Consider the following 13,434-nt stretch of genomic DNA (forward strand, 5'->3'; position numbering starts at 1 on the left):
GCTCTGTGTGTATGCGCGCTCCCGCGGCCAGGGGATACAGATCCTGGCGGGGATAAGTACATTGGCACGACACCTGTCTTATGCGCCTTCTGGTTTTCCACCTACTGGTTTCCGAGCCTGTCCAGTTGCCGTGTAAACCTATCAACGGCTACGTCGACAGATTCGCTACAAATTCATAAACATTTTACTAACCTTTGCATGTCGCACCTCAATACAAACTGGACTGGACTGAATATCTGAGCAAATAAAGAGCGTTTTAAAAGAAATTACCATGAGAAATTAGGATGCCCCTCGCGCTGGATTCGAACCCGCCTCAGCAAAAACAACAACACTTCAATGTGCTTTGCTAACCACTACACTATTTATAAACACATTATTCACAAGGACATTGCTATATTTATTATCAGAAGTAGGCCATGAATCACTGTTGATCTGAGTACTCCAAAACAACAGGTTACCTTGATATAGGCTTAAAAACATAACTATATTGGGCACAATAACCTTCTGCTACACCTCTGCGCTATCTGTGTGCAAGGATTTGTGACACAAATGGGTCTAAAACAACTGGTTACCCTGGGATGGAAAAGCATGATCTCGAGGCTCTCAAACAATGTTATGCCCTTGTGCATAGGCACATAACACCGAAATCAAGCTTTGCCAGGTGGTAACACCCAGAACCTGACACCAGGGCTACAAACTGAAGCACTGCACACGCCCACTGCTTACTCTCTACTTGATTGTTGTAGGCTATGGTGGCATGTATTAGATCACTCCCAACTCAGAAAGGCCTGTAGCAAACACCAGGGTCACAGCATGCTACTCCAAACCTGAGCCGGCTGTCAGACTCCCTAAAAACTGGGGAGGCTAAATAAAGACACAGCTGCAAAGCAATTTTAGAAGGCAGCTTTCCAGCTGGCAATATACAGATATAGCAGTATATGAGTGTGGCTCATAGTTGCTGGCGCTCTGTTGGGCAATCAGCCTTTCTCTATAAAAGAACCTTGGCCTATACTCCTGCTGGCCTGGGCTGCTGCTTGGTCTTTAGACATACATGTTCTTTAAAATATCTAGCCACTCCTAGGCCAATGGGCCATGTGAACCATTGTTTTAAACGGGTGAGTGTAGCGGAAGGGTTTGGCTCCCGACCAAACCGGCAAAAAATTTCTCATAGACTTTGGGAAATGTTTGGGAAATTGCTCAACATTGCTCGAAACGCCACCTCTTTGGGGCCATGCTGTATCACCATACTTTAACATAGAAACATGATTAAAAATTTAAACCGAAGACAAGACAATTCTAACTTGTCATGGACAATTTATACATCAAAACTTAGGTATTTTGGTCTAGTTTCTCATTCATGCGATATGAATTGTACTTTTTTGCTTAGCAAGCTTTCAAATGACAATAGTTCCAAATCTTCCTCCATTCAATGCCATGTTAAACATCGTCCACATTTCTGAGCAAAATGCAGAGCGAAGAACTTTTTTAAATCGCCGCTATGCCTACATTTTTAAGTTTATCCACATACATTTTATATCAATGCGTTCACAAAGGCCTTCTGGTGCCTTAGGGTTACTTTATTGATATCATGTATCCTTCTGGTGATGTGATCATTTGTTTGTGAGCTTTTTCAGTGTCTGAATAGCTGGTGACATAGGTGACAGATGCAGTCGTTTCCTGATTACAGATCAAAGAGATGACATCACAGAGATGAAAGGCTTCCTATTGGTCTTAGTAACCAGGCAACCATACTCTGTATGTCTATCTGTCGACATCTATCTGTCTCTCTTTCTCTCTCTCTCAGACACACACACACACCCGGACTAACTGACCAACTGACTGACTCCTAACTGACTTCCAAACCAACAGCTGTTTCATAGAAGACAGTCTTGGAGAGGAGGAGGAGGAGGAGAAGAAGGAGAAGAAGTGGGAGTCTGGTTGGTTTAGCGCTAGCTATATCAAAGCTGTTTCTGGGAAACAGAAAGGTTTTAAATAGGTTTTAAAAAGTTATATCTCTGAAGAATTAAGATACTTTTATTCATTTTTAATAAATTGTATTGCTATTCGGATGTGCAACAAGTAGTAGGCACACTGTTAAAATTTCTGGAATTTTCTAATTAAATTTATTGTTTTCGTTTATAACCAAGTGTTTTCTGTTGAATTTATAGTCTTGTTTTGCACTGCTTCTTGGAACCACTAGTGTTCTTGCAGTTTATATAATTCTTATCATCTGTATTGTGTTAAGTTTCTTCTTCAGTTTGTTCTTTTCATTAACCTCTTATTTTGATTTTGAGGCTCTTTTGTGAAGAAAACCCTGCTAATTTTGTGTGTGTGTGTGTGTGTGTGTGTGTCCCGTTTTCATCCCATTTTAGTTGCTGAGAACCGTTTGTGTCCAGGCGGTGGAATCCCCTTTATGTATGCTTTGTGTCTCCCCGTTTTCATTTGCTGTGTTCACTGTTGTGCGTTCATGGGTGACTTTCCCTGGGATCCCTCATTGCCTTTTTACCCCCTCCCCCTCCACTGCTAGGCCGCAACACAATTATATACTTTCCCCCCTTTTTAGGTATGAATGTGTTTTAAACTGTTGTTGTTTTTAAACTGATTGTAATAAAATGTGTTCCTTTAAAAGTTAAACCTCGTCTCTGGCTGTGTTGTATACTTAACTGTGTGATTTTAAATATATCACTAACTTTGTAATTGGGATTAAAATCCCTCGTTAGTACTTCAAATCATTCTCTGAGCGAAATTCCCAGGGTAGCATTGTTGGTGTCCGCATTCAGTCTCTGTCCACTCTCTTGCGCTGCCACACAGACATAAATTAAATCTTCTTTGTTACACCAGGACAACATTGACTCACCATTTACACTGCTGTACTACTCAAATTATTATACTTGATTTATATTAGTTTTAATCTCTGTGCTAGTCAGTGCACAGTGCATAAATGTAACGAATCCCCTGACATACAAATTTGTCATTTTTGTTGTTGTACAAACCTTAATTGAATTGACTTGTCATACAATGATGTGAAAAATAGTCCTACGGTATAATCACTTTACACTTAACATTAAACGGTTTACCTACAGGCCTATCTATTTATTCACGCCTGTTCCAAATGTCATAATTCAAGAGTAGGCTATTGACTAAATAATAATGTAGCCACATCTTAAGATATAGCACCAAAACATGCTAAAGTGTTCTAAAAGTAACAGAAGTAGGAACTGAATAGTCTGTTGAAAAAAAGCCTAAGAATACACCAAACCTTGGTCAAGAGGTTTTCCCCTTTTGGGACAAGTGCAGATTTAAACGAGTGTAGAGCCATGCTAACAGATCTGGAAGCTTCTGTGCTAAACGCTAACATCAGCATGCTAAACTACAGATGCTAAGCAAGTATTACCATGTTCACCAACTCAGTTTAGTGTGTTAGCAAAGTCAAAATGTTGCAGCTGATGGGAATGTATTCAATTTTGCAGTCGTGAACCAAATATTCTCATCATTTCTGAAAATAAATAAATAAATGATTATGTCTGTCATTATTGCTGTCAAGGGTGAGCATCTCAATCTCTGTTGTCTCTCTGACCAGATGAACCTTGTGTAGCCCATGGATGGATAATCCAGGCAGATCACAGCCTGAGATCCTCCTCCACTCTCCCCCGCCAGCACTATTACCTCTAGTGTAGGTGTAAAGACTTCTAAATGAAGTTCAACAAACAACTTTCATCCAACAGATGCTCACTTAAAAAAAGGTCATACTGTGCAGTCGGTTTACCCCAATCCCTGTTAAAGGAATACTTCTACAGGTAATATGCTTATTAAATTTGCCGTCAAGAGGAACATAAAAAAAATCAATACAACTCTCATGTCTGTATGGTAAATATGTACCTAGAGCCAGAAGACGCTTTGCCCAACTTAGCATAAAGACTGGAAACAAGGGAGAAATAGCCGGCACAGCTAATTAAAACGTTACCGGTACCTTGTGTGTTTCATCCATATAAAAAAACCAAAAGTGTTAAAATGACATTTTTTGGGCTGGGCACAGTGACTTCCTGTGAGTATTGTATCAAAGATGAAGGTGATATTGTTTAAAGTCTGTTTGACCTTAACCACTGTCAAAACACAGATTGATTTTATTATTACTGTTTTTAATGCTTAAATTAAAAGGAACTGACAGATTCAATTTCACTGAAATAAAAAAAAATTTAAGTGACAAAGAAATAGATTGAATGATTGATTGATTGATTCTCTAATACAAATATCTAGCTATAGCTAGCAACATAACCATTAAGGTGGCACAAATAACTTTGGCTACATAGGTATTAAGATCAATCCATTGTTTGTTTTAGTCTTTTCATAGGATTTATTGACAAAAATAAAACCATATAATATAAAAACAATGTTATTTCCCCACTGAGGATCAATAAAAAGGATTAAATTAAAACGAAAGAAAAAAGAACTGTAGAATCCTAGAACTGTGTCCTACAGTTTATGGCATCACAATAGAATTAAGATGTTACACTAGAGCTACAGAATTCTGCTCTCACAGATCAACACAGATCAGCACTCATAACACATTGCAGCACCTGTAGTTTATCCTAGGAGACTTGTTTTTCACCAATTAATATTTTTGCGACAGAAGACCATTCGTTTGTAACTTGTCTTTGATTTTTTGTTTTACAGGCCAGCTCTCTAAGGTAAGTCTATTCTGTAGACAGGTAAGTCTACAACTTTGTGCATAGGAGCATTCCTCCAAAAATCTAGTCTATAATTTAAGTAATAACAGTGGAGTCTACTTAAATAGTCAGTGATAGTGTTAATTAATTTATTTTACGAACTTGTTCATTATTAAAAAATGCATTAATATGCTGGTAGGGGATTGTATTTGATGATCATATTTAGTAGACTGGGTAAACCATTTGGCCCTGCAGCTTGGTCTGGAAACCTGCACGTTTAAATCTGCTGCTTCAGTTCACAATTTTGCTGGAACCAATTACAAACTGCCATATCTACTTGCCAAGCTATTGGCGGGTTTAACACAACGATGATAGAGCGACCAAACAAATTTTGCATTCAACCCAATCACCAAAGCTCAGCAAACTCCATAATGCCGCTGTCGCTTATACGTCACCCTGATCGTTGGTCTGATTGGTTGAAGGACTTTCCAACTGCGTATAGAGTCATTAGAACTATGCCCGTAGGTCACTCCTCTTGGGCAAAGAAAATAATGAGCAGACTCCCCAGACCAACGCTCAATCTCATCTATTGAGCTTGGTTTGGTCTGGTGTTAGCCGGACTACATATTTAGTCCTGTTCATAAGGAATGCCTGAGACTGAAGGAAAACAAGTGCTGTATGTTAAGTTTGATTGAATTCAACATGTTGGCACAAATTGTGAGGCTTGGTTATGCTATATGTTGTGGGTACAAATATTTTTATGTTATCACATAATAAGGGGAACTCCTACTAGATAAGCTGACAGTGTAACATGCTAAATGTAAACTTTTAAGATTTTAAGTTTCAGAACTAAAATGTAAATATTTGCAGTAGGATGGGCAACACTGTGATACTGTTAGATCATTTTAGATTTCTTTGTCTGACCAATTTAGTCAAAATGGACGAAAGAGGAGATGGGGAAAACAACGGTAGAAATCGTAAGTACTTGGTTCAACATTTTACACAGACCTAGTTGATGTACATTCTTTCCAAAAGCTATTTAAGGCAGACTGGTTTACAGTTTAATTCAGGGTTGGAAATTTGCAAAATAATTCTATACCTGATCTTGCAGGCAGAGAGCTTCAACTGCATTTATTTCTAAGAGGAGATCGGCCACCAGCCGATCAACGTCATGCTGGAGTCATTGCCTGGATTGAATTCTTCCTTAGTCATGAACAAGAGGAGCCCAACGTTGCTGTGTTACTAGACTTGCTGAACCAAAATGACGCTGACGATAATGATAACAATGAAAACCAGGGTGATGGAAACCAGGACAATGAAAACTATGAGATCAATGAAAACCAGGATAACAATGAAAACCAGGATAACAATGAAAACCAGGACAACGAGGAAAACCAGGATAACTAAAACCAGCACAACGATTTAAACCAGGATAACAATGAAAACCAGGATAACTATGAAAACCAGGATAACGATGAAAACCAGGATAATGATGAAAACCAGGACAACAATGTGAACCAGGATAACAATGAAAGCCATGTCAACAATGAAAACCAGAATAACAATGAAAACCTTGACAACATTGAAAACCAGAATAACAATGAAAACCATGGCAACAATGAAAAACTGAACAACAATGAAAACCAGGACGATGAAAACCCAGACAACAATGGAAACCAAGACCGCAAGAAAACCATGGCAACAAGGAAAACCAGGACAACAATGAAAACCTTGAAATCAATGAAAACCATGACAACGATTACATTGTCAACAATGATAACAATGGCAACCATGACAACATTGACGCCATCCACAAGGACAATGTTAACAACAATAAGGAAAATGCAGAAGATGCTGGTGCTAGTGCTTGGGTTAAGGTTGGAGTCAACCAGGGTGTAGAAGATAACGACCCCCTGCCTGGAGGATCCAAGAGAAGGTCAAGAGAGGAGGACATTGAGAGAATCATCAAAAAATACAGATGGTGGGATGAGTTTGCTGAAAGCAGCACTGACAGTGATACTGACAGCACCAACCATTACAATTTTAACAAGAAAACTTGAAATAGTCCAGTCTAACTAAGGTTGACTAAGGTTGCTGAAGAAGACGCTTTGCCCGGTCCATCCAGGAAAAGGTCAAGAAAGAGTGATAGAGTTGAAAATTACAGAAGCAGCAAAAAATCCACAGTGTTACAAGTTTGCCGACAAAAACTGTGACACAGTTACTGTCACAACTGGCAACAATCTGCTCACTTTAGTGGCAATATTGACATGGCTAAAGATGCAGGTGCTGTGGAAGAGACTGACCAGGAGGAGGAGAAGCAGCTGGATGAGTGGGAACCACTGCCAGGATAATCTAGAAAGAGGTCAAGGTAGGACAATGAGGAAGAGGATGTTACAGGCAGCAAACAATTCAAATGTTAAGATGAGACACCAGCGATGAAGACTGACGCCGGCAACGAGATTAGAATATTAGCTACGTTTTGACTTTTTTAACCCTACTTTACTACACTGTGTTGGCCAATAGACCTTCTTCACAGCAGACATTTTGACTTGTCACAATAGAAAAAGCACAGCTGAAATTGATAACCTTAACGATGGCTCAATTCCATCAAGTGTCCCAGTAAGCTATTTCAGTGAGTCAGCATTCACAATATCCAGGGCCTCCCCTAAGTGGAATGCGGCCATTGTTAATGGTTTTGAATACACCTGTGCTTTTCCTTCTATGACATCTATGTCAACATATCTGCCGTGAAAAAGGTCCATTTCTCCTTTCTTTATAATGTTGTCTTACCCAGTGAGATAAAAATACTCCCTGTTGTTGCCCTCCCAAGTATGTTCCTTCATTTTTGGACCTCCTAACTCTAGTTTTTCCTCGTTACCATTGAGAGTCTAAAGGTGCTGACACACCAAGGAGATAGTTGGCTCTTGGTCCATGGGGCGCACGTCTTACTGTGTGAGCCATAGGTCATCCCCTGTCTAACATTTCCTACAATTTGGTGTGTCTTTCAGACCAATTATAAACAATCTGGAGGAAGTCCAATAGAAGTGATGCATGATCTTGACTTGGATGAGCATCCCTCACATTGCATGATTAAATGTTCCTTTTAAAAAAAGGTTTGAATTATTGGAATAACGATTTTTTCCCTTTATGTCCATAAGAGGGCAAACATACAAAGAGACAATAACTTGTGTAGCCTATGAATATTTACAATTTCGTCTAATAGATCTACATACCTGAACATTACAAAGTAATAATAATGTCCTATACTGTAAAACTTAATACAAAAACTGTAGGCCTCTTTCTCTCTCTCTCTCTCCACACCGTGGTTGATGCTAGAATGCCAGCTGAGTGGCCAGCACAAAGCCTGTTAGGAGCCCTCCAGAAAGTTCCGGTACATTCCCCTTTTCTAGTAAAAAGCAACCAATCTGGCAAATTGTTTATATGACATTTTTTCAAATCTGTGTGGTAGTGACAGATGTAGAGGTGCTGCTGCTACTTCCAAAACGTGCTTTTGTGCTATGTTAGGCAAGCTAATTTCTGTACTGTTGACCCGCCGGGAAGGTTTGCACAACTATCTTCACTCATGAATGAGTGTCAGAGGAAGGCAGCGCGCCTTGCTCTTGGCAGAAGTGGCAGATTCATTCAGATAAAATTATGTGTTTATCTCTTACCAAGCAAATTTTTAAATCAAATTACATGTAATTGTAATAAAAGGAAATAGGTTAATATCAATAATCAGTTCATTAAAATAAATGTATATCATTTATAATTTTGGTTGTAGTTTGGTTATCTACCTTTTGCTAAGGGGGTGCTGCAGCACCTCGGCACCCCTAGTTCTCTTTAAATAAAGATCCCACTTCCTGTCTCCTAAACGGTTTTAACCTTGGTTGAAAGTGTAGTGAACTTTGTGTGGATTTATGAAAGGTTTTTCGTTGTTGTTATAGTTGTACATTTTATTAATATTTTCTTTTGATAATATTAGATAACTATTTACAAAGCTAAAAGCCATATTTAGCATTGTGAAAATTAGTTTAGTTTTTTAATTTGACGTTAGCTTATCCGTGTTGTGAGATCTCGTGAGAGTTTGTTTCTGAGACAGAAACAGGTCTCAAACAAAGTTCATTTTCTCCTGATTAGTCCATCTGAAAAAAAAAGTTCAGGAAATATGTGGATTGTTAAAAAGTGGTCCTTGGTGACAATGGGTCATAATTGGTGTTCAAGTTCACTTCTTCCATTGGAATCGATACACTAAGGACCTGCCGCTAGTCTCCTAAAAAGGCGTAGCAGTGGCGAAACCCATGTGACACAAACGAAGTAAAGTACGAGTCGGGGCGTCTCATTTCTAAACCGTCTCTACATCAGTCCTACCCGTGTTTGTTCAAGTGCAACTTGTTGGCCAAGACACAGGCATCGTGAGGAGAAGCCATAGTCAACCTTCGTCGCAACCAGTTCTTTGGCGTCTGCTAAGACTAGTTTAATTTAGCTAGTTTTGTTTATTATCCTTTTGAAGATGTTAAGTCTGCAATATAAAAAAAATCTCTGTAAAGACTTAACATATAAAGTTAAAATATAATTAAAAAAATAAAATAATTAAAATATTGATATGCAGGCTAACATGCTTTGCAGGAAGTTCTCCTGGTGTTCTGATACTGTCAAGATAAACCTCTTTAAAGCATGTTGCACTGCATTTTACACTGCCCCCTTGTGGGTCAAGTTTAAAAAGGCAAGCTTCAATAAGCTGCAGGTTGCTTATAATGATTGCTTACGCATTCGACTAAGGAAACCTAGGTGCTGTAGTGCAAGTGAATTGTTCTGTCAAGCAGGAGTTAGTACATTCTGTGCTTTACTGAGGAATTTGATGTATAAATGTATTGTTCGCTTGAATTCTTCTTGTAACTCTGTCATTTCACATCTGATTGGCCTGAGGTTCAGTGTTTTTGCTGGTATAGCTGTCTTATTTAACTGGTGTCTGTCTTGTGTATCTGTATCTTTTTTTTTGTTGCAGTTTTTTTATTTTTTATGGTCTAAGAATAAAGGCTATCTATCTATCTAAATCTTAACTTGCTGGCTTAATGTCATTGATTTTAGAAATCTAATCTGTGTTACTATTTGAAGCAATAGTGCACCATTCTTATATTATTAAAAAAGAACAATGAAAATATAAAACCTTGGAATAAGTTTTATAAACCCCATTCATTCATATAGACAGAACAAGTTGACAACCTCAGTCATAGTTCCTTATTTGAACTTATTTGACAAGAGTTAAATGATGAGATCGATACAACTCTGTTTGAATGCTTTCAATGCAGCTACAACCAGCAGCCATATAGCTTAGTATAAAGGCGGAAAACAGTGGGAAACAGCTAGTCTTTCCAAAGGTAACAATTTCCAGCACCTCTAGTTTGATGATTAAAGCTTTAGTGCATACCTTTTTTATATAAATCCTCCGTTACATTCAAGTCATTGCCAAATGAGTTGCTACAAAGCTAATTAAGGCTCTCAGCTCCACACAACTCCATCTGTATTTCTCAGTATGGCTATGTTCAGAAGATTGTGTGGTGAAATGAAGATAATTACCTCTTCTGAAGAGTCCATCATGTTTTTATAATCCTTAATTTTCTTATGAGTAACTATGTCCATTAACACCATAGACCCAAGTCTAAGTATTAGAATAAAAAAAAACTCAGGTCAGCCATGTTGAAGAGGTTTATTATGTCAATTATCTCAATGATTCCAGAGACCAATAGGCCTTGTCCCTCTGCTAGTCATTACACAGATAAGGTCAGAACCACAAGTATATAAGTAGGTTGCCAAAGGAATTTGGCACGTGGACGTTTGGGGGGAATAATACCCGCTCAGGTGACTCATGTGTGTGGAATAGCTTACCTCTATTTGTAGGTTGATGAAAGAAATCCATGGTGTACATAACAGTACCTCACAAATGTGTTGCTTTAGAATAAACAGAGAGCAGTAGCGTGCATATCCCCACCAGCGAGATGCAGGGCCAACAGGAGGTCATACAACTTAAAAGAATGAGGTGCATCTCTATACTGTATTTTTAGACCCTTTTTCTAAGCTGCTGAAAACCGCTGCTGGCAATTTCAATGTCCTTGCAGGAGTCAACCCAAAAGGATCAATAAAGAGAAGTCTAAGTGCCCACACTCTGATAATTCTCCCATACTTTTATTGTGCAGCAACATTTCGACGCTGCTGGGTCTCGAAACGTTGCAGCACAATAAATGTATGGGAGACTTAGCAGAGTGCGGACACCTCCTTCTTTTAAGTTGCTTTATAATAAACCCTTTTAAAAGAGACACCATAAGACATTCACTGATCACAGCCATAAACTACATCTCAACATAGTGCAGGTTGTACCAATCACACAGAGACAATCTCTGCTTAATACTCTTTTGGGAACTAGATCTTTGCATGTTTTGACATAGAAACTTAGACAATCACATTTGGATTGGAGTTTGTTTGGCAGGGTTTCCATGTGAGTGTGAAGACCTTCGTCCAACAAAGGACTTGGCTCCAAGCTGGAGTGTCAGCAAGCATCCATCCTGCAACACGTCCTTGAGCAAGACACTGCTGTCTTGTATGTAACCCAGTGCTCTGACCTAAAAGTGAAAAGAGAAAAGTAAAAACAGATTTCTCCTCTAGGGATCAATAAAGCATTAACTTCATAAATTCAAATCAAAATCAATTCAAAACTTCAAATCAGCATTAAAATCAGGTTTGGGATCCTCGATCCTGCTTTAGGTGTAGACTAGCAAAACCTGTGCTCTGCTCATCAATATCTGCTGTGGAGCTCTTCCATCCACAGGGTGGCATGGTTTCCCTACAACACACAGTGGTTTTGAAATCGACTTGGTGATTGATGTTGGCAGCTGGTGGATCCCGATGCCAGACTGATTCCCCATGGCAGACACACACGGTCAGTCTTCGCTACCAGACGATTATCATCAAAGAGGAAGTGCATATTTGGAGCTGAAGTATCAGAAGAAGCTATTTGTCACATGAGTTGTCAGCAGTCATAAAGGCTGATGGCGAGCGGAGCCGGAGAGCTGCACAATCGTGAAATAAGAGCAAATGGTCCATGTGCAGATATGCCTGGGTAGACTGTGATGGTGCCTACAGTTTCAGTCTTTGTCACTATATGACTGAAAAACTACAACTGAAAAAATGATAAGCACTTTACTTTTTTAAACACTTGAATTTAAAGGAATAGTTTGACATTCATAGGAAATAAGCTCATTTTCCTTTTTATCTAGAGTTCCATGAGTTACCATTCTCGTATCTGTCCATTAAATGTACAGGTACTCTTTCAACTATTGTGTCATTTATATTGTTAGATTTGGTTTTACTGTGCTTGAAAACAGCAATGCTGTTATAGATGCTTATTGATAAAAGACCATTAGTAGTGGTGCATGATATATCGGCTGACGATATAATATTGGCCGATATGATATGTTTTTTACATATTTTATCGGCTTATACGCTTAACAGCGTCTACACTGCCAAAATCCAAAATAAGACGAAGAAGAAGAATTGCGTTTTGGGGCGGGTGTGTTATAAATTTACCCGTCACATAATGTGCCAAAGCAGTTGCTGGAGGTGACAAAAAATCAGTTTGACTTTGCCTTTGGTGAGGGAGCAGCGATGTCGTCTGTCCGGTCATTCTTCAAAGTGTCTGAAGAGGATCCTCGCTATGCTGTATGCAATGTTTGTGAGGGCCGGGTGATGCGAAGGGGAGTTTGTGGAAAATCGTTCAATACAACCAATTTGATCACCCACTGAAAAAAACAGCATCTCTCAGACTACAAAGATCAATGACAAATTAGCTAATGCTAACAAGCAGTGGAAAAAAGGTGCTGCTAATGCTACGGCCGCTGCACCAATCAGTAGCCCCATAGAACAGGCACTGGAAAAGACCAAGAAATTCCACAAGGACTACCTGAAGCAAAAGGCGTTGACCATGGCAATAACAAAGATGATTGCTGTTGATGACCAACCGTTTTCAGGTGTAGAAGACAAAAGGATTCAGTGAGGTGCTTAAGGTTGCTGAGCGGGCTATGACAAGCCAAGTCTTTGTGACTTTGTGGATGTTGCCCTGCCTATCTTACATGTTATCGAAGCCACCCACGTCCACAATTTACTCAACAGTAATGTCAATGACATCAGTTTTAGAACAGATATCTGGAGTTCCTCCTGGCACCCTTTGAAGAGTTGATGGGAGAGATTAGCTCGCATCCAGCTACAGCTGCTCACGTGATCCCGTCTGTTGTGGCACTCCAGCATTTTCTGAACAAGATAGCCGAGACAGTGGGATCAACACAACCAAGTCTGCACTGCTTGAAGCTATGAACAAGAGATTCAAAACCATTTTATCTGAGCAACTCTACTACTTGGCAACAATCCTGTACTCCAGATACAAAGGTCACTACTTTGACACAGATCTCAAGCAAGTGTCAAAAAGCAAGCTAGAGACAGAAGTGGACAAGATGACAGCGTCAGCAATGACCAGCGCCAGTGCCACAGATGGGCCTACACCAGATGCTGAGGAAGGTGAACCACAAGAAAAGAGGATGTGTACGCCAAGTGAAGGGCATTCATTCCTGGACATGTTCGATGAAATTCTGGAGGAAAAGGAGCGGGATGAAAAGGTAACAGGTCCAACGAGCGGGCAGGTTGGCTAGGTTACCAAACTATTTGAATCACATAATCTTTTATAGTCTTTTATTCAAATTAAGTATTTCACATTTCTTCG

At 39.3% G+C, this 13,434-nt stretch overlaps 2 protein-coding genes across 3 annotated transcripts in view; one reads left to right on the forward strand and one right to left on the reverse strand.

Annotated features, from left to right (window-relative positions):
• adprh (ADP-ribosylarginine hydrolase) overlaps window positions 1-851 on the reverse strand; it is a 17,664-nt gene extending 16,813 nt beyond the window's left edge. The window contains exon 1 of one of the 2 annotated variants that reach the window (XM_034861194.1): window positions 643-851. The gene's annotated coding sequence lies outside the window, so the exon portion shown is untranslated. Of the gene's footprint in view, window positions 1-79; window positions 96-642 lie in introns of those variants that run through there. The other variant, XM_034861193.1, reaches the window with a different exon arrangement.
• A 4,736-nt stretch (window positions 852-5,587) lies between these two features.
• Window positions 5,588-6,085, forward strand: LOC117937343 (putative uncharacterized protein DDB_G0275565). The gene is made up of 2 exons (XM_034861241.1): window positions 5,588-5,644; window positions 5,779-6,085. The coding sequence occupies exons 1-2, from the start codon at window positions 5,605-5,607 to the stop codon at window positions 6,072-6,074; spliced, it is 336 nt and encodes a 111-aa protein (XP_034717132.1). The 5' UTR covers window positions 5,588-5,604; the 3' UTR covers window positions 6,075-6,085.
• The last annotated feature ends 7,349 nt before the right edge of the window (window positions 6,086-13,434 follow it).

This window comes from Etheostoma cragini, chromosome 21 (genome assembly GCF_013103735.1).
Source record: "Etheostoma cragini isolate CJK2018 chromosome 21, CSU_Ecrag_1.0, whole genome shotgun sequence".
In the NCBI taxonomy this organism is placed as follows: domain Eukaryota; kingdom Metazoa; phylum Chordata; class Actinopteri; order Perciformes; family Percidae; genus Etheostoma; species Etheostoma cragini.

Bases quoted from the DNA above. Each gene is read 5' to 3' on its own strand.
- LOC117937343 (XM_034861241.1), top strand. From the start codon at position 5,605: ATGGACGAAAGAGGAGATGGGGAAAACAACGGTAGAAATC. The intron at 5,645-5,778 runs GTAAGTACTTGG...CTGATCTTGCAG, and splicing joins GGAAAACAACGGTAGAAATC to GCAGAGAGCTTCAACTGCAT.